Below are 21890 nucleotides of genomic sequence, written 5' to 3'. Positions count from 1 at the left end.
GAAAGCGGCCCTTGCCAGCAACCGTGGCTTTTATCATTTATTTACTTGTAACTTAACTTGCTTTTACAGCATTTGCCTTATTAGTTCACTTGCCTAAGGCATGTATCTGGTCTGATTCATCTTGTTCATTCCTGCTTTCTGAAGCATAGCATTCATGAATTTCATTGAGTTTGAAGCATTCATCTCAAGTTGTTATGCTAGAATGCCTTTCCCGTACATCACGTACAGGGCCAGGTTACCTTTAATGAAATGCAATTCTCTTTACAGCCCAAGACATAGTGAAACAGACCATCCCTTTGCAGGCACTGCATTGCAAAACATAGGGAGGTATTGAACTATGTTTTATTCAGAAGAGACCCATGGAAATTCATTAATGTGGCTAATGTCCATTAACTTCAAAAGGTCTACTATGAGTAAAACTTGATTCAATATCACCCACAGTATTCTACAGGCTTCACAATAGTATTACATTGCTGGCACATGCTGGTATGCTTCTCCTTACATTTGCTGTCATGTTACCTGTTCCTTAATGAAAACAGTAAACTAGCCCCAAAACATTTTCATGCATCAAAACATTTTGACGTACAATTAATTATCCTGAAGGAGGCTATACACGATTGCAAAGACTTTCTCTTTAAACCATACTTTATGTGGCACAGTACTTTTTTCTAATTACCCAGGACACCCTTTAAGGATATTGTCGAAGTTTTCATTATGAATGAAGATCAATAGGGAGATGTCATATTAGGAGAAATTATAGCTTCTGATTTACAGTCTTGTTACTTCTGATTTGCCTGCCAGCTTAAATAGTTAATCCCCATTCCGTCCATATTAATAAATGTTCTACTGATGTGAATAAAGATTTGCTTCCATATAAAAGCATTCTGGATCACCTGCATTTAACAGATTATTTTCATTCTAGACTAATTCTCTATAACTTGAAGGGTAGCAAACTTTTTCACAAACATGTTTGACTAAAAAAAAGTTTATTTTTTAAATAATTGGCTTTGGAGTTCTAAAATCACAGCAGGTATCTCTCTCCTCCCCTAAATTCTCAAGCCAATTGAATGAGAGCAGTGCTTCCTGAATAGGCATACACTTGAAGGAATCAGAAAATTACCAAACATCATTTTCTGACAGTTGAAAAGATTCATGCAAAGCAATTAGTACTTTCAGCACAGCCCTAAGTAGGTCTGTATTAAGTTCTACCATGTTATCTTCAGCTTTAAAATCTCTCTGCTTTTGCAAATGTTAGGTCATAATTTGATGTAGTGATCTCCAACATTTGCTCCATAATTCCATCAAGATTTGACTAACTCAGACTGCTTACAGCTTTAAAGTTTAACTGACCCCTTTAGATAGCATATGGCTGCAGTTTGCCTCAAAGCTTTTTTGTGTGCTAAATTGAATGTAGGGTATTGTATTAATGCACTTATAATTATGTTTTATAGTCCTACAATATAACAAATGTGTGTTTTATTTAAGATTCTTGGCCACAAGAGAGCAGTTAGCTTTTCATCCTTTCTAATAAAAATCATGTATGGGGTTTTTGGAAAACGTTCAGACAAGATAATCATTGGTGGATTGATGGTATGTTGATGGGAAGCAGGCATCTTTAAGTATTAATTTTTGTAGCTCAGTCATGCACCTTTATTTCTGTCTGTTATACTATATGAAAAAAACAGAAAGGAACGTGACCTGCAAATGGCATGTTATCACAACCTCTGGGCTATGCTATAGAGCACATCACGATTTAATAAACTCTTGGAATGTTTTCCTGCAGCTTTTTCAAGACTTATTACATATTTAACTGGAGCAGTTGATGTAGTTGAAGACTTCATCAACTTGCTTGCAAGTTAGAAACATGACCTTCAGTAAGGTGTAGGTTTTACTTATTTGTGCATGTAGCTGCAGGCTGGGTGAGTTCCCAAATGGAATTTGAAACATGAGGGTTATTTTTATAGTTGAAAAGATCATATTGTGCAGTGACAGAAATGTGTATTATAAGCCGCAATTGAAATGAGAGTTAAAGTATGAAATGGGAAGAACACCACTCTTTCGCACTTCCTCCTTCAGCTCTATAGACTTTTCAGTGCTAAGCTAGGTGGGAGCAAGTATGTGATTCAACAGCTTGCTCTTGACTGCCTAATCATGGTGACATTAGCATCATATACTGCAGCTGTGTAGTAAGGGAAGTGAATCCTGCAGCACAACCCGCACAGAGCAATGGATCCAAACTACAAGAAAGAAGATTCCACCTAAACATTAGGAAGAATTTCCTGACAGTAAGAGCTGTTCGACAGTGGTATTCGCTGCCAAGGAGTGTGGTGGAGTCTCCTTCTTTGGAGGTCTTTAAGCAGAGGCTTGACAACCATATGTCAGGAGTGCTCTGATGGTGTTTCCTGCTTGGCAGGGGGTTGGACTCAATGGCCCTTGTGGTCTCTTCCAACTCTATGATTCTATGATTCTATGAACCCATTAATCTGCCATACTCTAAATGAATGGTTATAATAAAAAAGTACATGCATGAAAAAGTTCTGTGATGGTAAACAATGCCTTTAGGATGCTGTGACGTGCAAGATCCCCATCCTGTCCATGTCCATGTCTACACCTAGTTTCATGCAATACAACAGTTTTGTGCGATATCACTGTGGTGCATCTGGAGACTCTGACTGTTGACGGTGCACCAAACTAACTCAGCTTGCAACACATTCATATTTCACACTAGTGAAACAGGTGTTGTCTCACATTAATCAAAGGATCAAGCCAAAAGCTCTTCCCTTTAAATCGTTCTGAGGGCTTGGTTGCAATCAAGATTCCTCATGGGAATGCTTTTGTCTGGATTCAGTTGGATGAAGTCACAAATGCCAGGACTTCAGAAGTGATCCACTGCTAATGGAAAATAAATAAATAAATAAATAAATAAATAAATAAATAAATAAATAGGTACTCCCTCCTCCTCCTCCTCCTCCTTCTTCTTCTTCTTCTTCTTCTTCTTCTTCTTCTTCTTCTTCTTCTTCGCAACTGGAGTATGGAGCTGATCAGTTCCTGTCTTTCCAGTCAGTGCATATAACAGCAAACCTGTGGTCCTATTGTTAGTCAAGAAAAAGGAGTCTAACACAGATGAGAAGGAGGTGGCACTCCTACCCCCTTTCAATGCCTTTTAATAAGAATTAATCTACAGTCTCTCACATTAAGTGAGAAGCACCACATTAGGGATAGGAGGGTGTTTCCTCATAAATCAATGTTAATTTATAAGAAGGACCCAGCTTCAAAAAATGTGTATCCAGAGTGATAACACGACTCAACCAATGTCCTATGTTAACTGATCATGCAATGCTTATTTGAGTGTAGATATGCTGAGGCTCCTCACAGGCTAGTCAGTATTGAAAGGGGTTCCTGCAAAGTAGGTAGCTGAAAACCACTGCACCAGAAGATCAGAAAAATCCCCTTTTAGAGGCTCAGGGAGGGAGAGAAAAATGTGAAATAGTAGGGAAAACATCTATATTCTTTCACACTTTGGTAAGAAGGTCTGTTTGGAAATAATTCAGATCCTGAGCATGTAAAGAATGGTTCTATTGAAACCTTTCAAGCTGAAACTTCAAATCCTCAGATGAAAGACTTATAATAGACTATAATGAAAACCAACATGTTTTATTAATTCAGCCTATATTCCCAATATGTTTTAAATGTGTTTTGTGTGGTGGATTATAGCTAAGGGAGTGGTTTCTTTGGGGGGGGTGTTAAGTTCAAATGTTGTTGCCAAAATACTTCTTCACTGTATGTATCGGACTTGAAAGTTACCTCCTTTTCAGATCTAGTTTAGAGGGAATTAGGGTGCAGCTTGAAGTTTGGTAACTTAATTTAAAAGCTACAGGACCATTTTCATTACATGTTTTTTTTTCTAGTGTAGCATATAACCTGCAAACAATTATAGGAATAATCTAGTCCCTTTGTGGCAGAGCATGAATTTTGCTTGGTAGGAAGAAAAGAGATTCATTTTCCCATTAATTACCATATTTTTTGCTCTATAAGACTCACTTTTTCCCTCCTAAAAAGTAAGGGGAAATGTGTGTGCGTCTTATGGAGCGAATGCAGGCTGCGCAGCTATCCCAGAAGCCAGAACAGCAAGAGGGATTGCTCCTTTCACTGCGCAGCGATCCCTCTTGCTGTTCTGGCTTCTGAGATTCAGAATATTTTTTTTCTTGTCTTCCTCCTCCAAAAACTAGGTGCGTCTTGTGGTCTGGTGCGTCTTATAGAGCGAAAAATATGGTATTTGAGAGACACTGAGTTCTAGCTTGTTAGCGTGTACAATCCTGTGCATACTTACCTAGGAGTAAGCTTCACTGCACAGAATCAGACTTGCTTCCAGTTAAATCTACATAGGATTGTGCTTCACATCACCTAAAGAATAATGTATTAAATATCTATTCTGTTTTAGAAAAAATGAATTATGAATGAATTGACTAGTATACCAACCCAGCTAGCTTCAAACAGGATTTAAAATAAAACCAAATAAGTGCATTAAAATGTATATATGAATTTGTTCTCTATAAATGCCAAGTAAGGTTTATTATAAATCATTACTAAATGTGCTGAAACAGCCTCCTTAAAATTCTGTCAATACCCAACATGCTTTGAGAGACAATCTGGTTTTTGTTTTGTTTTGTTTCTGGTGGTCTGCTGCAGGCTTACCTTTCTGGCTTTTATGAAAAGAAAACCCCAACAGTAATTCTAACCAGTCATCTCTGTAAATCGACTCCAGTCTCTGTTCCTCATTAAGTGATTCAAAGAGCTCCGGAGCCTGTGTGCAATTTTTGGGGTGCCAGCTTCCTTGTTTCCACTTGGATTCTGTGGAAACTTGGGCAAGCCAATGAGCCTTTTTGCTGGACTCTGCAAAGTCACAATCCAGGAGAGATATTACTCATTTTAATAGCATAGCACTCAGTGCTATTTAACAACAGTACTTAGAGGAGAAATCAAAGCATGAATCATAAATCCCTGACAGTTTATGGACAAATAGCAGCAGAATTACAGATGATGGTAATCTGTTTTAAATATACAAACAAAGCAATGAAAAATGGCATGTTGTGTGTGCATCTTGCCTACCTCTGAGCCTGTATTTTGACATGTGGGAAGATGTTCTGGAAAACAGGACATGTCTCTGCTGTGATTTTGTTTTTGGCAGACTGTTGCAGGCTTACCTTTTCCAGGTGCAACCTTATATGTACCTAGATGGAAACTAAAACATAGTGACACTTATAACATGTAAACTGTGGTTTTTCTTTAATCCCCCAAAAGAAACAAAGATGGATATAATGAAATGCACCTGCAGTTCTCAAGCCAATTGTTCTTCAGTACCTTTTGCACTGTTTATAATAGTTTCTTAAGATTAGAAAAGCTGAGATGTTGCCATTTTGTTAAAAAAAAAAACACGACTTAAGGGTGATAGAACATTTTTTAAACTGATGCTTTAGTTTTATAACAAACTTTCTGAAGAATGACAGAGTTTATTCTTTTCCTCCCCTCACATACAGGCTTGGCAACTCAGATTCAACCATCTTGTGGGCTATGGGGCCAAGTATTATTCCTACCTTATGTCCAGGGCTGTCGCATCCATGGTTTGGAGACAATGTTTCGTACAGGATCCCTTCGACAGGTACAAAAAAAAAAATAAAGGCGTGTTGCTGTGCAGTTTCCATCTTTACCATGGTTCTTTTACCTATGATAGCATTTTCTTGAAATTCAGGGGTAAAACACAGCAAAGATAATTTATTCTCGGTAGAAGTCAGATGTGGAGAGATGAGAGGAGTGGTTCGTTTTAAAGAATTGCAAATGCATTGGGTTCTCCAGCTTCCTGTCTGTGTTTATGAGTAGGTAAGGACTGCGGGAAAAGCAGACTGGAACCTCCGCCAGTGTATGCACACATTCAGGGCACAGCAGAGCAGGAGCATTTTCTGGATGACCAGGGAACCATACTTGCACTCTTGGTAGATGTCAGTTTAGACATCTGGCACCAGGTTTGCTTCTCCATCAGAACCCTTTTGTACCTCTTGTTCTGACGTTTGCGGAGTATGATGGAGTGGGGGATAAAATGGAATGGGGGAGCACCAGAGAATAAATCTCCCTCCATTGTCCCTGATTCAGAACTGCTAATGACAATAGAGTGCTACGGATTGCCTTCCGCTAGAGCAGTGGTTCTCAACCTGTGGGTCCCCAGATGTTATTGGACTACAACTGTCACCATCCCTGAGCTCTGGTCTTGCTGGCTAGGGATGATGGGAGTTGTAGTTCAACAACATCTGCAGACCCACAGGTTGAGAAAGGCTGCGCTAGAGGGTTGGGTAGTTGCCATTGTGAAATAAAACCATTTTCAGTACACTTAATTGATTGCTTTCTGAACAGGCCTCCTGTGCTTTTCTTTTTTCTTTTCTTTAACATTTTTTTACATTGTTTCATTCAATTGCACATTTTATCATTCTTTACAATACATTCCACATTATACTACCTATCTATATCTGTGTGTATTTATATATTTTCCTTATTCCTATCCTTGTAACTTCCCTCCACCCGAGCTCAGCTTCTTTTGTTTTTCATTACTTTTATATTGTGTTATACATATTGTTTACATATTCCCCAATAACCATCTTTCCATATTTTAACTTTAACTTTATGAACTTCCATCAATGCATATCAATATCTTTGTTTTGGAACAATGTTTTGCCATATATTCTTCTACACATTCCCATTCTTTCCTCAGTTTCTGATTGGATTGAAATCTAATAGCTGCCAACAATTTGGCCAATTCTGTATACTCACAGAGTTTGTTTTGCCACTCCCTTATTGAGGGGACCATGTCCCTTTTCCAATTTTTAGCAATCAATATTCTGGCGGCTGCTGTAGCACATAAAAACACCTTTTTCTTGTCATTAGGGATGTCCATTGAGACTATACCTAATAGGAACGCTTCTGGCTTTTTCTCGAATGATGATTTAAACATCTTTTTTAATTCTTCGTGAATACTACTACAGAATTTTTTAATTTCTCTGCATCCCCACCATACATTATACATCGTTCCTTCTCAGGCCTGTGCTTTTCGTAGGTGGCTGCCATTGCAGCACTACAGCCGCAAAAGCAGCACCTGCTGAAAGGCTGCACGCCTCCATTACAGTCAGTTGTGAATACTGTAGGAAGTTTGTCCTGTGTGGAACTTGCCATTCTAACCCGTGGATCTTTAGGACTCTTAGGAAACAGGCTTATTCCACTTCATTTAACAAAGAAACATATTTTGCACAGCTAAACTCGCCACATCAGAACTCATCAGTGCACACTTGTTGAGGAGCCATCCCCAAATGGATAGGAAATGACTCAAATCAATGAAGGTTTGAGGCAGGTAGAGAATTCTGTAGGGAGTTGAGAAGCTTGGAGGAAGTCTGAAGAGCATGTTCAAGGGGCCTCTCTTCCTGCTAGGAGCAGCATGTTTTCCAAGCTCTGGAGGCAGATTGGGATTCTCTGACTTTACCCTTGACATAGCATGGAAACCTGCACCTGCTTGGATGCCGATCTGCTTACAGAAATGCAGTTCCCATGTGGTGATGCACATGCCAATCATCCATTCCTCCTTAATCCCATTAACTCAACCTGGATTTTTCTAGGGGATAAGTTGCTGTCATTTAAAGAACTTCCTGTCAGTGAGTAGCATCACAGTGTTTAAAATCAAAACCACATGACTATTAATGTTGGAACTGGTCCAGGTCCTTTCTCTGCTGCCTATTTTAGTGTGAATGATACGATTGTGTACTGAAACGTGAAATTTCAGCCTCTGAATTTCTTAAAATTCTGTAAAGCAAAGATAACACAGACGTGTCACACTTTTCCAATTCAACAATGAAAGCTTACTGTTTGGTGTATGTGTTGTGAGTGGCAACACCAACAAAATGATATGAGATATAGATATATAGATATATATATTGCTTTGGTTACAGCTCCAATTTTTCAAGCTTAGCTTGCTCTAGTGTAACTTTATTTATAGTGTGCATTTCTGAAATGGACATGTGAGTTTGAAGCAACAGGCTTCATTAGATCTTTATCTGCAAGGAATCCGGAGACAGGTGTGACAGGAATCTGAGCTGGTTGTGATTGCAGGTGGCTGTAATAACAATACCATCTTTTCCTTCAGGGCAATGGGTGAACGTTACCGTAGAGAAATGCTAGCACATGGTGGAGGAAAAGAACCCATGCTCATGGTTCAAGGTAATATAAAATATTGTCACAGACTGGTTTTCCCCCCCAGTACACTTATTTAGACAAAGACTACTGCTTGTACTTAAAAAACAAACAAAACCCTGCAAAGTAAACTTCTTTACCACTGTTCCCTTTTCACTGCTCTTTTAGATAGCATTTGCTAAAGGGCACACACGATACAGCCATCCACTTCTTAAAACTCTTCTTTGCTGAGGAATGAATGGAGCTATCTGCTTTTAGAGGAAGCTGAATATGGGGGCTGGCCCCTACCTGGTCCTTGATATTTTGATAAAGCTAATTAATACAATTTTGAGTAACATCATGTTAGACGTTAAGTGAATAGTCACTTCAATGTGATATATTATTTGCAGGTGTAATGGGCAGCCTTAGCTGTGAGTTGCTATAACACCAACTTAACGAAACAAGCTAACGGAACCAAAATCATTATGAAGTAATGAAAGGAACAGGACAGCAACATTTTGCCATGGTTTTTACAGTATTCCAATTGCTGGTGTTTGAAGGCTAGGAAAGGTGTGGTTAACTCTAGTACTGTAATATGGAAGGTGCAGTACTTCAAAGGAGGCAACTTCCATAGTTGCCCCAGGCTTGGGAGGCACTGAGTCAAAATTACAGTCAGACCTATGCCTAAAATAAATTCACAGGTTTAAAAACAGCAGCTGCCTTTGTTAGATCTCAAGAGCTATGTATTCTGTATATATCACATACATTATAGTCCCTAAGGAACTATTGTCGTTGCCGTAGTCATTTGATCCTTGTGTTTTCAAACAGTGGGAATGTTGGCTTGGAGGGTGTGGATTTTTTTATGTGTCTGGTAAATCATGAATTTGTAACATTAGCCTAAGTTTGTAAGACTGAAGAGAGTGTTTCGTAAATATGACTATAGTGCAGGCTGTTCATTGCTCTTAGTGTTTCTCTGTTGAGACAATGGAAGTGTTTGCCTTGGGCCACTTCATGTTTTGGAAAGGGTGGTAGGAAATAGACCTCTTAGTGCAGAAAACAGCTATAGCTGGTCAGAAGCTTAACTGGGATTGAGATAGAAGAAACAGGGTTTTGGTTTTGATGCATTACTAGAACTAGCAATACAGTCATACCTTGGAAATTGATTGGAATCCGTTCTGGAAGTCCATTCGACTTCCAAAATGTTGAAAACCAAATCGCAGCTTCTGATTGGCTGCAGGAAGTTTGACAACCAAGGTACAACTGTATATACAAGCCCTTAAATAAATGTGAAAAATATTAACTAACTGTACAGGAAATTCCTGGTTTAGGCATATCTGAATGACACTTGATTGCGCACATGTACACAGTGCCGAACCCAGAGGTTGCCCCCAAATGTCATAAGACGCCATGAAAAGGGGCAAGTGGTGCAGCCTTAAGTGTTCCACAGAAGTGACGGTCCAGAACATAACCCCTGTGCAAAATGAGGATTGCCTGTAATTCCTCGAAGGGACTGTTGTTAAAACTATGTTATGCTATCAGCAGTTCAATAACTGGAGGCTGCAATTAAGATAAGATGGAGAAAATGTTTGATTTAAGTATATCTGACAAGAGACTAATTCAGTTCAGTTATAGGATTGTAAAATGATTATGTTGATAAATTTATCACTGATATGAATAATATGACATGCTACAGTATATACTTGCAATTAGCTGTTTAACCTGGAACTCAGTATGATTTTTAATTTTTTTAAAATTTCATTCATTTTTTTTAAAAGAACAACAACTTCCCTCTCATTCGTCCCACACATACTACAGGGCTCAAGGCGTCCTCCTTTTGGCTGTGCTTGTAAACTCTGTTACCGATTTTTACTTCTAGAGAGAAACAAAGAGCGATGAGCAGTGGTTTCAGGGGCAGGAGAGAAGTGGCTTATTGTGAGAAAGCGGGAGAATGGCTGTGGGCAGAACTAGTATTTGGAAACCTTACAAAACTGTTTTATCAGTGTCAAATGGAAATTTATTGTCAAGACCGCAAAAGTGTTACCAGAAGTGAAGGAGGTCCAAAGAGTCACCACTGCCATATAGCTGATGCAGGCAGCCGGCTTCTGTAAAAATCTCACGAGTCCATTCCCCTCCCAATCTTTTTTACTGCAGTTCATTTGTGTTTCAGAAATACGGGCTCCCTTAATATTCCTCCTCAGATAACTAAATGCCTGTATTAAAGCATGCCATATTTTTAATCATCTAGGTATTAACTTTTTTTATTCTACCAAAAGGCAAGGTAGCAAGCATGGCCCATGTTCAGGGTGCTTCTTATACTGCCTTTGATGATGAAATATGATCTGACTAAATTTTAATTCTCCTTTTTCTTTTGCTGCACTATTCATCAACTTTCTTTAAGGGCATTCTTGTTCTTACTTGCAGTGTACATATTTTAGGCTTAATTAAAATCACGATGCGCTGAGATCCTAGCAAGGAACTCTTATAGTAACCGCTTCAAATTGCCTCAAGATCTGGACTCTTTCTTTCCCTGATTGGGTGTTTCTTTTTTGGGAACTGTTACTGTACATCAAAAAATACCTAATCAAACCAGTTGGCTCTTGTAGAAACTTATTAAAAGGCTCATGTGAAAGATTTCAGTTTTCCTAAATGCAGCAAGTATTGTTATTATTATTCCAATGGAAACCAAATAGATGGAGGCATGTTAGGAGTATAAAGTAATTGTACTAGGTACTCCTACAGTAAAAGGGTATTGCAAGGTTATATTTACATTGGCACTTCTGAGAGTGATTTACCTAAAAGAAGAGCCAAGTTTACACAGAATGTTTTCTTTGTCCATTGCAAAACAATACTGGGAATTTCCTAATTTGACACTTAAAATGACATGAAAAACACACATCCATATGTTAAACTGCATATATTCAATTGTATATTTTTTCCCTATGGGAAAGAAAACATACACACACAAATTCATCAATGGCTGTTTAAAACCAGAGAGGTAAGTACACACATAGGTTATGCTTTCTGATATACAGTGGTACCTCTGGTTGCAAACAGGATCCGTTCCAGAGGCCCATTCGCAATGTGAAAAGCCCGCAACCTGAAGTGCCGTATCTGCGCAGGTGCACGGCACAATTTGGTGCTTGTGCGCATGCATGAAGCACGATTTAGTGCTACTGCGCATGCGTGAGCGGCGAAACTCGGAAGTAACCCTTTCCGGTACTTCTGGGTCACTGTGGGACGCAACCTGAAAAAACGTAACATGAAGCAAATGTAACATGAGGTATGACTGCATGTCTGTGTATTGTTTAGATATACATATCTGCTGGACATTTACTGGACAAGTAGGCATTTCCAAATAGAAACATTGTTCCTTTCATACTTAGAGGAGTGGTGAAGTGCTGATTGACCATGTGGTATTTCTAAATCAATTCCCATATAATCTGATTCCATGTTTTTTGGCAGATGCTTTTGACAGCTATATTGGAGTGGTTCGATGTGGCACAATTTCCTTCCACTTCAGGGCTGCCTTGCTTGTGAAATCCATTTTCCACTGACCTGTGTTTCCACTCCCCCCCCCCCCAGGTATGCTTCAGAAACGTCCGTCAGTGGAAGACTTTGTGGATGCCCTTGTTTCAGACTTGGATCAGGATTTTGAAACGTTCTTCATGGATTCTGAATAGCAAGAGAAGAAAATTAAGCTTTCCGGTGAAGAATTTTGAAAAAGGCGTGTACCATCAACAGTGTACACAGAACTCTTGTGGGTTGCATTGCTGCATCCTCATGAGTGCTTGGGTAAAATAAATGATTTACCTGAAGAGCAGGATGTTTTTTCATTACGGATAGATCGTCATAGCCAAGGCTTTGAAACAGGTATGCTTTGCATTCCTGTTAACCTATTTGAAAACATATTCTTATATGAACACGTGACAGCTGATAGGCCAGGGTTACCAATAGCATAGGACAGCCTTATGTAGGTACTAACGGCATGTGCTGTAATGGGCATGGCCACTGGGTGCCCATGGAGAAGTGCCCAATGGGTACTATCCCACACCCTTCTGTGAGTTCACTGAATGCACTGGAAGGGTGTTGTTTAGTCGTTTAGTCGTGTCCGACTCTTCGTGAGCCCATGGACCAGAGCACGCCAGGCACTCCTGTCTTCCACTGCCTCCCGCAGTTTGGTCAGACTCATGTTTGTAGCTTCGAGAACAGTGTCCAACAATCTCATCCTCTGTCGTCCACTTTCCCAGCATCAGGGTCTTTTCCAGGGAGTCTTCTCTTCTCATGAGGTGGCCAAAGTATTGCTCCAATCAGCTTCACGATCTGTCCTTCCAGTGAGCACTCAGGGCTGATTTCCTTAAGAATGGATATGTTTGATCTTCTTGCAGTCCATGGGACTCTCAAGAGTCTCCTCCAGCACCATAATTCAAAAGCATCAATTCTTCGGCGATCACCCTTCATGGATCACTGCCTTGCCGTGGCGAAGGGGCTTGAATAACTCGGAGAAGCTATGAGCTATGCCGTGCAGGGCCACCCAAGATGGACAGGTCATAGTGGAGAGTTTTGACCAAATGTGATCCACCTGGAGCAGGAACCGGCAAGCCACTCCAGTATCCCTGCCAAGAAAACTCTATGGACAAAGACAACTGGGAGGGTACAAACCTCTTATGTGATTACACTGGAAGCCTCTTTTGTCTGTTTACCCATGATTTTAAACTAACAGAAAGCAAGTAACATTTGCAAATGGGAAGTGAAGAATTGCCAGCCAGTCAGAAGAAAAGAGGCCTGACCTTTATGGGGAGGTTGATATGACAAAAATCAGGAAGTGAATGTTTTCATAGCATAAGATAAGCATTATTTATTGCTGATGTCTGTGTATCAAACTGCTGTTTAAACCTTGGAAGCAGGAGCCAGTAGGCGAAACTACAATAGACTCAAGATACCTCAGTCTTTGTTCCCAAATAACTTGGGATTTTAAAATGCATAATAAATAAAATGCACAATAATTTAGGATACACTTTTCAGTTGTTATAGTGCTATCCTTAAACCATCTTTGCTTTGCTTTGTGTTTTTAATTTAAAAGTCAGACATTTATCAGACATTTAAGGTGTGTGCTTCGACCATTGTGCCAGTACAAAGATGTAATTTGACACATTAATGTTTTGCATTTTGTTTGGCTCTAACCACACGAGTGTGGAAAAGTTATCAGATTGCATCATCCTGTAGGCATTACATTTTTATGAACAGTAAAATTCACTCTAAACTAATTGCTCTGGATTAAGATGCCAATAAAGAATTGTTACAATAAAGATAAAGAAAAGGAATTATCCCACTTACTGGAATATTAACCCAGGGCTTTTCCTTGCTCTTGGAGAAGTTACTTTCTGTAATTCTCTATTGGAAGAAGGAAAGTTTATCGAGGTTAACTGTTATTAAAAGAGCCCATATACTAGGGCCTGGTTTGTACATCACAATAAACCATGGTTTTCTAAATACCAATTGATCAAACCATTGCGTAGTGTTTTGTGTGAACCCTTACAAGTAGCTTGATTATGGTTTGTTTGCTTCCAACAAATCACAGCCTGAAGCTGTGGTTTGCTGCTGACTTACAGTTTGTGGTTTCAGTTGCCTTGGCATCACATGTTTGCTTGACCACCTCATCCCAGATGCTCTCTAAACGACAAAGACAAGTACAGCTGGAAAAGAAACCAAACTTTGGAGAAGCAAACCATGGTTTCTTTGATCATATGTGAGACTACTTGTGGTTAAGTCATGGCTTATTAAAGAAGCCATGGCTTAGAAAAAAGTAGCATCTGTTTATTGAGATTTCTACATCTATAGTTTTCAATTTATGAGATGTTCCTCCACATGAATGTATGGCACCTGTTAGAAAAAAATTTGAGTTCTTTGATGGTAGAGGTGGGGCTCTGTTTTACTTCCTACTCTAGTCTGAAGTACAAATGATGAATATACAGGGCAAGGCCTTTTCATCTGCAGCACCCAAACTCTACACCCTCACGTATGGAAGGTTGGGCTAGTCCCTTTCCAGTTGGTGGAAGATGGTGTAGACCATGTGGCAACAGGCCTTCAAGTATTAGACCATTTGTGCCATCCAACTGGTTTGCGGTTTAGCTCTGCAGCTGGTTGTGCTTTGTGTATATGTGTTGCTTATTTATTATTATGATGATGTTTCTTTTAAAATCTACATTTATATGCACCTCTCTTCTGTGGAGCTGAAGCTGGTATACAGAAGGTTCCCAGATGGTCTTCTCCCCGTGCATTAACTCAGACCAAAACCTGCTTAACTTTAGCAAGGTTGCTTCAGGACCATATGCTGTCAATCCTCAGATGTTACAAAAGATTTGTCAGTTCAAATTATTTTTATCTATGAAATATACATGCACTGAAACTAAATAGCAACCATGGTCAAATCCCTTGCTAATGTATTGTTTTGTTGTCTTACTCAAAAGGAAACGGTATTCTGAAAAGATTTCTCCGTCATCTGCTAGCTTTAAAAATGCTTCCAGCTGTTCGGATGTCATAACTACGTTAGCCATTTATTCTGTGCAGATTTACAGAGATCACTGAAACTGGCTTGGTTAACATGCAACAAAAGCCATGATCTAAAACATTGAAGTGAAGGACTTACTGCAAATGAGCAGTGTGCTGACGGATGCTGTTCATTTGCTCCTGCCCCCACCCCCATGCATTGCAAGGGTAGAAACAAATCAGATGATTGGCTTAGTGTTATGTGCAAACGGACACTCACAGCTTGTTTGGAGAGAAACAAGCAGTGGCTTGCATGTAACTAAGCCAGAACTCTAGGTTGTTTCTTCTCCCATGCAGTCCAGGGAAGAAGGGGTTGTGTGTGAATGAGCAGCCTGCATAAGCAGGCTGTCCATTTGCAACAAGTCACGGTCTTCATATTACATATGTTGGGAAATAACTAGGGAATACCAATCACTTCTGAGGTCCCACATGTGTGGGAAGCCACAAAAGAAAAAAATGGCTGACTGCTTGAATTCAAAAAGAGTGGTGTTTGACTCACTCTCTAGTCAAAAGAGCTCCCAGCACTAAAATATGCAGCACTTGCAAAGTGCAGGACATCTAGGTTGTTAGACCTTTTAAATGTCCCAGTATTAAGTGCTCACAATGTGCTCCCCACGTCTCTATCCCTCTTACAGTGAATAGACTACAAACTTAAGTAAGTTTAAATGCTTTACTTACAGTAATCAAAGGTCTCACTCATGCATCATAGAATTTTAGAACTGTAGAGTTGGAAGGGACCACAAGGATCTTATTGTCAGAAAGTTCTTCCTGATATTTAGTCAGAATCGCCTTTCTTGTAACTTGAAACCATTGGTTTGATTCCTACCCTCCAGAGCAGAAGCATTGGTCAATGCTACAGCAGAAACAACACAAGTAAAAACTTCTTAAGTACAAAAAGTATATTTAAACATGGAGTCTGGGCATGGGAGCTCAAGCATAATATGTCTGTTTAGTTACATGGTTCAAGAAGAAAAGAGAGGGAGAGAACAGGAAAATAAAAACTTTATGTCCTCCCTCTCTGGGGTTGAGGGGTCATGACCAAGCTGAGCCTTCTCTAGAAATTTACAGCTCTGTGGTCCTTAACACCTACATTTACTAGCTAGAATAGACATAGGTTGTTAGGTTTGACTGCAAAATCTCCCGCAACATGCTAACCAGGTCTTCATAATATTGTAAGCAGACCATGTTACTGAGTAGCTCCATTCAGCTGAAACTCTGCACATGCCCCAGAATGGTGTGTGAGATTTGGCTTTGCTAAGCAATCCAAGTATCATTGTGGTGGATAGGCAAGCTCTTATTGTGTTAGTCAGCACTGGTGTAAGATGGGGGATTGCATCTTTTCCCAGTTTACATTTATTCACACCTATTAATTTACAGTTGCAGTGCTAGCATTGTTCTGGTCCTCTGGAGCAAGCACACTAATATTGACCTTAATCATCCAGACTAAGCAGAGTCATCAAGGTCAATGCAATTCTGTGTGTATGCAATCATTTCCAGTAAATGTCCTAAGAGTAATATTGAGAATTCTCAGAAATGAGCCTTTTAGTGACTACATGTGTCTCCATGAAAGTGTGAGCACACCTACAGATCTGGGAGCAATCTCTTGTGACCCACAATCTGTGCTTGCCCAGTCAACTCTTGGCAAATAGCACCATGTGGAAGAAGGAGCCATATTGTAGCACTCCTGTCTTATTGTCTCAGTTGGGTTCTCAGAAGGGCATTTATATAACTGTCATTTACTTTTAATATTGTCATTTGGTGCAAAGGGCTCTTCTCAATGCAGTTTTTCATTAAAAAGGGCAAACAATGAAACACTCAACATCAAAACATGCAAATCATCTATTAAAATTATGAAACCAATATCACAACCAATAAAAGCAATAGCAGGAAACTTAAAATAACAGCAGTAAGAAGTAACAGCACTCTCAATAACCCAACCATATAAAAGAGCAGGTGAAAGGGGCTAAAAATGGCTAAGGATGAATTCTAACCACGTCTACTTCTAAGTTCCATTCAATTCAATGGGTTTTACTCTCACGTAAGTGGAGTTAGGGTTGCTGCTGACCAACACCAAATTTTGTGCAGATCATATATTGATCTGAAGGAAGGTTATGCTGCTGAAACTAAGCAGATCTGGCCCAGTAAGTGTCACCTTGGAATTGCATGTAAGCTGCTTGATGGGTGTGTGTGTGTTTTACATCCCAATGATTTCAGTGGGATAATCATCCAGCAAACGCTTAAATCTCTCCATTTGAAACCGCTGGATCATGCTCTTAAAAGTCTCCAAGGTCCTTTGAAAGGACATGTCTTTTTGCAGCAGCCTATATACCATGCCTAAGTGTCAGATCCAGAAGGAAAATTGTTGCAACACTTTCCATTGGAGCCTCTGGGGAATACAGGTGAACTAACAACTTTTATGCCACACTAAAACCCTCAATAAAATAAATTATATCAGATTAATTGATACTAGGCAGTGGTAAAAGGTGTTTATTGCAGAGTGGATGTTTACATTATGGTTTATTATGGCCTTTGAAAAAGCACTGGGCAAAGAGAGTAGAGCAACTGCCCTAAATGGCATAGGCTAGAGGGTCCTACCTCTTGTATATAAATTAGGCTGAACCTTCCATAAGGATATAAAACAAATATCTGAATAATAAGGCTTGCAGCCCACCCACCAGAAATCATCTCCCATACAGCACATTGGGGAAATGGGATTTTGCAACTTGGGCTTCAACCGCAGCATCAAAAAAAGCCAATGAGCTCATTAGCTACTATGGTTACCACCTTCTCAAAAGGCAGCTAGGGATGAAATTTTCTGAAAACCCACATGAAAGCTTATCCACATAGTTTCACACCCCCCATCCCTTTCTCTTCCTTGAGGTCAATGAGAAGTAAGGGAGGTGTTTGTTTGTTTGACCAGTTCTGATAAAGATAGGAATACTTTTCAATGCCTTTTCCGCGGTGGCTCCCCTTTCGTGAATTGCTCTCCCCAAGGACGCTCACCTGGCACCTTCATTACATGGCTGTAGGCGCCAGGTGAAAACTTTTTTCTTCTAACAGGCATTAGGCTGAATAACATTCTAGGGCTCTTAAAATGTGTTTGTGGGAGTGCGGGGTATTGATTTGCTTTAGTTTTTTATTATATATTTTTAAATCTGATTTTGTATTTTTCTGTTGCAAAGTGCCCTGGGACAGTATACAAAGTTAACTAATAAAATAATAATAAAAATACCATATTTATATGCATTGACACTGTAAAGTTTTCTCAAGTAGCCAACACATAAACAGATATAACAATCCATCTAGCTGTATTAAAATATGTATGTTGTTAATACTTTAAAGAATTTGCTGAAAATATATAGTACCACTCAGGGCATAAAAATGTAAGAACTTAAGAGCCCGCTGGATCAGGTCCATGACCCGTCAAGTCTGGCATCTTGTTCTCATGGTGGCCAATCAGAGGCCTATGGGAAACCTGCAAGCAAGATTTGAACATAAAACACTCTCTCCTCCTGTGGCTTCTAGCAACTGGAATTGAGAAACATTGCTACTTCCAACTTATGGCGGCAGAGCGTAGCCACCATGGCTAGTGGTCATCAATGACCTTCTCCTCCATGAATCTGTCTAATGCTCTTTTAAAGCCATCCAAGATGGTGGCCCTCACTGCCTCCTTTGGGGACAAGTGTCATTGTTTAACTATGTGCTGCATGAAAAAGTCCTTCTATCTGTCGTGATAACTCCCTGATACATATATGTATTGTTTGCATATTATTAGCTCGACTAGTCAGAATCACCCAATTCTGTGTATAAATACATTAAAAACAGATTCCTCCTCCGCCCCTACTAACAGCATTTTTGATGTTCAGAAGTTGCTATTTATCTCTTGGTTGTTGGGGTGGGGGAACCACCTAGTGATTTTGAGGTCCCGAAAAAGTTGCAAAAGGGAGACCGAGCCAGTTTCTGCTCACCCTACCTGCTACCTGCTTCTCTTGCTGGCAAAACAGTTCGGGGATTGGGAAGTTTCTTGGTCCTGCTCATCTTTCCCATGAACAGCGTTTACAGGAAAGGGTAATCAGCTGAGTTCACTGCATTTCTTTATGGACATATGCTTTAAGTATGTGCAAAAAAAGTTTCCCTGCTTGGCACCATGATTTCATTAGCTGGACTCTCGTTGGGAACAGCTACTGAGAAAGGGGATTCAAAGCTGTTCTGCAATAAAGTAAATTATATGTGTGTAATAACATTGTGGAGGAATATTATGATTCATGCAGCTTTTCAAAGCTGTTGCTGTTCTTTACGTTCTAGAAGTGCTTTGAAGCCCTCCAAGTGGTAAAGCTTTTTCTCAGTGGGGTCATTTTTTTAACATCTTTAAAAATCCCTTCTGTTGCCATCAGTTGATACAGCTGCAAAGCTAAAGGGAACAATGGCAAAGATCCTGCAAAGATTTAAACAGCTGCTCAGCTTTATGTGCTTTGCGAATAGCCTGTTGGAAAGGATATAAATCAAGCAAGCACCTGTATATATTTTTGCATGCTTAAGGGCAACGGGAGTGCTAGTTAAAGAAATACTAGACTTTTACTGGCTACAGTAAAAGTCTGTTATGTTTAACGCCTCCATCATCCACAGACGTCCTGTTCCGCAGCTATAATTTTGAAATCATCCTTCTCTCACACAGCTTGTGTGCTGGCTACCACCACCAGAACATGTAAATCTGAATTTCCAGTTTAAAGAAATAGCTGTAGTACAGATGCTGCCCCAGCAGAAAAGTTGTCCAGTGTCCACACCAGAGTTTACCGTGTGTTTGCAGCTGTTTGCATTCACATTTACTTTGTGTGGTATACATGATAACACCCTCAAACAGCACAATCTGAGTGCCCTCTCTTAAAACCTGTGTCTACCTGATAGTGGGGATAATAAGATAAGAAGGGAGAAATTGGGCTCCAAACTGCCCCACTTGGGTCACAGATGATTTAGAACCACAGAATTGTAGAGTTGGCAGGGACCACTAGGATCCTAATTCAACCCCTGCAATGCAGGAATCTTTTGCCCAATGTGGCGCTCAAACCCACAACCCTGAGATTAAAAGTCTCGTGCTCTACCGACTGAGCTACCATGTTTTGGAGTTCTGGGGTAAGTGGATCCATCATCACTTTCTGCCACTCCCCTTTCTATTACTTTCTACTACTTCCTCAAGGCTTTCCTTTCTGGCTGTGATCGTGAACTAATTCTGGTTTGCTCCTGAACTGATCCCCCCCTTTTGTTTTTGTTTTTTTTAATAAAAATTTTATTAGATTTTCCACCGTGATAACACAAACCACAAAGCAAGATGATACACAAAAACAGAAAAAGAAAAAAGAAGAAAAACGAAAAACATGGGGGAACAATAAACAGATAAACAATAACAACTAACTTAATTCTTCACAAATCCAACCTTTTAAACATCTTGGTTGACTTCCTCAAATCCCTCCCTTATGAGTTTCCTTGTAATTAAAAGTAACAGCTTTCCAATATCATTATTAAACTAAAACAATTTCCAATTATAGTCCATCTTATTCACTTTTCTTAACATTCTAAATCCCATTTATTTAATTATAACTTAATTTAATCCTAGGCCTATTTGCTTCTTTCAAGTAATTTCTAATTTTTTATATTACAATATTTATTCAAATCGTCCTTGAATTTCCTCCAGTCCTCTTGAAACTCCTTTCTGGTCGCGGATTGAGCCCCCTCCCCTTTTGAGCCCACAGATTTGCACATGCAACTTTGCAATGGTTTTGCACATGTTTTGGGGTGGATCTAAATTAATTAATTAATAATATGTGCCCACAGCTATCTGTCCTCATGCCTGTTGTTATTTAACAGGCATAATAGAACAATCAGATTAGAAGGCAGCAACAAAGACAAAAGAGAAAGCCTACTGGTATGAACAGGAAAGATCGAAGTTGCTCCTCATATACAAATTCAAAAACCTGCGGGTGTGGACTGCTACTTCCTAATCTGAATTGGGGGACAGGGGGTGGATTAGCAGTTAAATAATGCTCAAATGTGGACAATCCTTAAGCAAAACAATTTTGTCTCGTGCATCCATGGGACTCTTCCTAGCAGTAAATGTTGGGGACAAATGGAAATGGATGCATTGGGAGCACCCTCTAATTTTGCAGAAGTTATTCAAGCTGTGGGAACAAGGAAGACTCTCCCTCATTGACATGGTTTGAACTCAAGTCATGGCTAGATCTGCAAAATTAGATTCTTCCCTTTCAACTTGGTCCCAAGGTAGACATGTCATGCAGGTGCAAGATAATAGTGCCTTGCTTTCAGTCACCTTCCCGTGACATCACATGGGGCCTCCGGTAGGTCTAAGGCAGGCAAAGGCAAACTTGTACCTCCAGATGTTTTGGGACTACAACTCCCATCATCCCTGACCACTGGTCCTATTAGCTAGGGATCATGGGAGTTGTAGGCCAAAAAACATCTGGAGGGCAGACTTTGCCTATGCCTGGTCTAAGGTTTGGGCCTTGAAATCTCAGGGACAAGGATGCTCCTGACCTGGCGACCCTAATCCTGTCTCAAATACAAATAGGTATAAATGCATGTGCATGGATGCTAAGTGTGCCATTTCACACCATACGGGTGATATATGAATTAGGACATGTGCTTGGCATGCAGAAGGCTGAAGCCCCAGCATCTCCCATTCAAAGTGTCATGTAGCAAGGGGTGCAAAAGACCTTGGAAAGCCACTACTAATTAGAGCTGACAATACGAAGCTAGATGTTCCAGCAAAATAAAATCTTTTTTGTGTGTGTGGTTATTTTTTAAAAAATGTTTTGTTTGTTTTTATTATTTAATTTAAAAACAATTTTAAACTGCAGAATATGTTATTGCAAAGTAAAGGGAAATCATGCCAATTTGCTTATAATATACAGACCACAGAATTGGGAATCCTGCAGCTCAGGTGTTTTACTTTGCTTTTGTGCAAAGAACGGACAGGGTGCTGGTGCTAAGGCTGTGATACTGGAATGATCAAAAGCAAAAATGGGCAGCGGCTCCTCTTTTGTTTTGGTAAGTGTCAGCGCTGCCCGAGGTCCCAGCTCACACAAGACCAACGCTGCTTCTTTCTCTAGTATAAAAGTCTTTATTGA

General features: G+C 39.8%; 1 protein-coding gene and 2 long non-coding RNA genes across 4 annotated transcripts in view; 1 reads left to right on the top strand and 2 right to left on the bottom strand.

Annotated features, from left to right (window-relative positions):
- The window catches only part of MIPEP (mitochondrial intermediate peptidase), a 52475-nt gene extending 39489 nt beyond the window's left edge, over positions 1-12986 (top strand). Inside the window, exons 17-20 of one of the 2 annotated variants that reach the window (XM_053385886.1) lie at positions 5538-5659; positions 8180-8253; positions 11788-12288; positions 12856-12986. In XM_053385886.1, the coding sequence (XP_053241861.1) occupies positions 5538-5659; positions 8180-8253; positions 11788-11885 (294 nt within the window). In that variant the 3' untranslated portion in view covers positions 11886-12288; positions 12856-12986. Of the gene's footprint in view, positions 1-5537; positions 5660-8179; positions 8254-11787; positions 12294-12855 lie in introns of both variants that reach the window. The other variant, XM_053385887.1, reaches the window with a different exon arrangement.
- LOC128412674 (uncharacterized) lies at positions 11105-11515 on the bottom strand. The gene is made up of 2 exons (XR_008330136.1): positions 11303-11515; positions 11105-11243 (listed from the first exon to the last, which is right to left on the bottom strand). It is a non-coding gene; the product is annotated as an uncharacterized LOC128412674 (long non-coding RNA).
- LOC128412672 (uncharacterized) overlaps positions 11788-21890 on the bottom strand; it is a 28076-nt gene continuing 17973 nt past the window's right edge. The window contains exons 2-4 of the long non-coding RNA XR_008330134.1: positions 15430-15604; positions 13540-13596; positions 11788-11877 (exon numbers count right to left, since the gene is read on the bottom strand). This is a non-coding gene — a long non-coding RNA (uncharacterized LOC128412672). The remainder of the gene's footprint in view (positions 11878-13539; positions 13597-15429; positions 15605-21890) is intronic.

This window comes from Podarcis raffonei, chromosome 4 (assembly GCF_027172205.1).
Source record: "Podarcis raffonei isolate rPodRaf1 chromosome 4, rPodRaf1.pri, whole genome shotgun sequence".
In the NCBI taxonomy this organism is placed as follows: Eukaryota; Metazoa; Chordata; class Lepidosauria; order Squamata; family Lacertidae; genus Podarcis; species Podarcis raffonei.
This window is presented reverse-complemented; position numbering and strand designations above follow the sequence as displayed.